Here is a 3559-nt window from a genome sequence, read left to right as displayed (position 1 = left end):
CATCAGTCAATTGTATAATTGTCCTGATGATTGGAGGCAGCAGAGTGCTGGTTTATGATAAATTGGTGGCAGTGGTGGGATATCTGTTAGATCCCCTGGCGGTCCCCTTTTATAATTATAAATATATAAAATATATTTGAAATGATTATGGCATTTGTCATTTCATAATTAGATACAATTGGTTCCATTCATTCTTTAAGGTTTCTGCACATTTTACTTTTGCACCTCTTCCTCTCAAAATCAGCAGTTACAGTCTAGTTTTATTTTATATCAATGGAAACATTAGAGACATTTTTTTCCCCTTCAACTATATACACCTACCCCATATAGATACATTGATCGCACTCATTCCTTGTGGTTTCTGCACTTGCTACATCCGGCAGTTAACCACTTCCACTCCAGATCATTCATCATTTAATTCACAATTTCATTTTAATTTACCCAAAATGGAAAAGTTGGAGACATTTTGGATATTTTTTTTTTTGCATTATTTATTACTGGATTACAGGATTTCCAGGTTGCAGATTACAAGTTGGTCACATCTGTAGATTATAATGATGTCATATATGAAGCCTGTGATGTCCATGGAGAGCGGCGCTGGGTGGTCGCACGTATTATTAGCGGGGGAGGGGCTCAGTATCCGTTATAACTTGTTGAACTTTTGTAGCTGTTATAAAATTGTTGTTGAATGACAACCATGTAAACAATGATGAAAATATAGACAAAAATTCCAAATATCATAGATGCGATGTTGAGCCCCCGGGCCATAGAGGAGTGCGACCTGGCGGAGTATAGGTCATTCCTCGTGATTGCGTCCTGTGTCTGGAAATAAAGGAAGAAGAGATAGCGGTCAGTGATGGCAGCGCAGCATGGAAAGACCCCTATACTACCCATAGAGGGCACCACATAGCAAGTGGGTGACAAGTCACTCCTCCCAGACCAAGCAGCTCCAGATAGCATGTAAATAATGAATAAATCTACCATTTTTTTTTCTATTTATTTCTTTGCTATTTTAAGACTTCCACTTGGTGTCGGTGAATGGAAGATTCCCGACCTAATATTTCTGACAGCTGAGGTTTTGCTACATTTGCATGCAATTTATATAAACACCTTTCTCCTGCTTGTTACAATTAATTACAATGTTATACAATGTAGCAATATATCAGTGCAGATACAATCTAGAGTCCAGGCAAATGATTGTACAGACTGGAGATGCCTAACCCCAGTCAGAGTCCTAACTCTATTCCAAACACAAAGTTAGAAAAGTAGGTAACAAATTTACATTTATTGTAGCACTAGTGCCTTTTTACACTGCTATCGTGGAGCGCAGCAGTCAAGAGGCATTTGTCATTGGCTGCTATGCTCTGCATAGCCAGGAACTGAGCTGACAAAGTCGGCAATATCACCCTGAGAACTTTGTTATCTCTTTCTCTGGCTATGCAGAGCGCAGCAGCCATGGACAAACTCACCTCGACTGCTGCACTCTGTGCCCCCCCGCAGAATCTAGTTTGCAGTCCGCCTGGTGGGCACTAACTGCACCCCAAGAATAAGCAGTAGTCATGCCTCTGGGTGAAATTTTGCACCCACTTAGAATTAGGCACTTAGGTAAACTCCATTTTGCTACGTCACTGACCTGACCAATAATTGTCAATTCCCTCACGATCGTTCACCATCAATATTTCTACAGGGAAATTATTAGTATTGTGCAGTAGGAATACAATGCAAAGAGGGTTACTTGGGAATATAATGCCCCTTTTTGATGCCCCCTGTATTTCCGCACCCTAGGCATCTGCCTATATGAACCCAATGTTCCTCACCCATCAGCATTACCTTGCAAGAGTAGATCAGGGCAGCTACTCCGAGGGGCAGACAGCAGCAAAATATATTCACTATGGACCAGACCATGTAGTCGCTGTATGTCAGCTGAAGAGGCGCTCCCACCACCGGAGGCGTTGTACCCACAGTGACCACATGTTGGGCCGGCTGGTAGACCATCGGCTGTTGAGGTACAGCAGCATATTGTTTTGGATAATACGGCTCCTGATAGGCTGGAGCGGCGACCCCCTGGGCGTAGGGCGGTGGAGGTTCCTGGGTTGGATATGTCTTCGATGGAGCTGATTCCTGGAAGTCGGGGTCTCTGAGTTTAGAGTCATCTTCCATGTTTCAGATGGGTGGTTTCTAAAGTTTGGAGAAAAGAAGCAAAGACACAAAGCTGCCCCTCCGCAATAGAGGGGGTCTTAAAGAATAATGGTCAAAATCCAGGAAGATTTCTGAAATGATGGCCCTGCCGGGATATTGCTCAGCGACCACATCCTGACTGCAGCCCTAATGAAACTTTATTGTGAAATTATTGCCTCAATGTCATTACAAAAGCAAGAAATCAATCCAAAACATTTCTCATGGTCCATGATGGTTTAGACTGCAGCAATGGGGGCAAGTGGGGCATGAACCTCTGGGGATGAGAGGCACAAGCTGAGGGTTGGGAGACACAAATTTCAGAGTTAGGAACCATGAACCCCCGGGGCTGAGAGGCACAAACCTAGGGTTGGGAGACATGAACCCTGGGATTGGGAGGTAGGAAACCTGAGGTTGGGAACCATGAACCACAAGGTTGGGTGGCACGAAATCCAGACTTGGGAGGCACTAACCCCATGGCTGGAAGGCACGAACCCCAGAGTTGGGAGGCACGGACCCCAGAGATAGGAGGCATGAACTATGGGTTTTGGAGGTACAAACTCTGGGTTTGGGAGGCATGAACCCCGTGTTTGAGAGGCACAAAACGCAAGGTTGAGAGGCACCAACCCCGGGGTTGGGAGACTCAAACCCCAGAGTTGGGAGGCACAAGCCCCAGGTTTGGGAGTCATGAATCCCGAGGCTGGGAGGCAGAACAATGAGAAGAGTGACCCTTAGCATTGGACAGATTCCTGCACTCCATCGTAGGTGTTATGCCCAACCATGGCACATGTGGACCCACTGTACCTTGGTGTTCACGGTGGTGAGGTCAGGCTTGTGCACCAGGTAGCCGCCAGGTACCACTCCTGGGAAAAAACCATCTGGGAGCCATTTGCAGGTCTACTACTTATGATATATGCCTGTCAGGAACAAGCTGAGGGCATTTAGCAAAATGCACGCTGCCCCTTTAAGAAGTTGTGAGCTGTGACGTCTTCTCGCTATTCTGAATCACCCTAAAGTGGTTGCTGTATTCCCTTCCTGGGCTTTTACACAGGCTATAATAATCACTCCTGATTGGTTCTACTGTAACATTTGATAGCTGCAAGGCATAATGTAAAAGCCAGCGTGGTCGTGCCTCATGTCATGTGACTGATGCAACCCTATGCAAGGTGTAAAATGGGGGTGGTATTTTTTCTTTTGAGGAAGTAGGGAGAAACATTGTATGAAATGAAACGCAAATTGATTAAATTTACTGGGACCTGTCATAAAATTTGACACAAATAACATTTTCAATGAATTTATTCCCTCCTGACCGATCGGCTCCAATATTTCCATAGACAAAATGAGCAGCATGAAAACAATACAAGGAGAGTTACTCAGGAGTGTA

General features: G+C 44.8%; 1 protein-coding gene across 1 annotated transcript; it reads right to left on the bottom strand.

The window, feature by feature from the left end:
* Positions 1 to 490: 490 nt before the first annotated feature.
* Positions 491 to 2697, bottom strand: LOC143768759 (interferon-induced transmembrane protein 2-like). The gene is made up of 2 exons (XM_077257409.1): positions 1831 to 2697; positions 491 to 822 (listed from the first exon to the last, which is right to left on the bottom strand). Exons 1-2 carry the CDS (start codon positions 2158 to 2160, stop codon positions 634 to 636), a joined length of 519 nt encoding a protein of 172 aa, XP_077113524.1. The 5' UTR covers positions 2161 to 2697; the 3' UTR covers positions 491 to 633.
* Positions 2698 to 3559: the final 862 nt, after the last annotated feature.

The sequence above is a fragment of the Ranitomeya variabilis genome, chromosome 4 (assembly GCF_051348905.1).
Source record: "Ranitomeya variabilis isolate aRanVar5 chromosome 4, aRanVar5.hap1, whole genome shotgun sequence".
NCBI classification, from domain to species: Eukaryota; Metazoa; Chordata; class Amphibia; order Anura; family Dendrobatidae; genus Ranitomeya; species Ranitomeya variabilis.
The sequence above is the reverse complement of the archived record's forward strand: the minus strand, read 5'-3'. Positions and strand labels throughout refer to the sequence as shown.

What these genes read in the sequence shown, in the direction of transcription:
- LOC143768759 (XM_077257409.1), bottom strand. Translation starts at nt 2,160, where the DNA reads ATGGAAGATGACTCTAAACTCAGAGACCCCGACTTCCAGGAATCAGCT. An exon ending in CCCTGATCTACTCTTGCAAG is followed by an intron (nt 823 to 1,830) that starts GTAATGCTGATG and finishes CTTTATTTCCAG; the next exon opens with ACACAGGACGCAATCACGAG.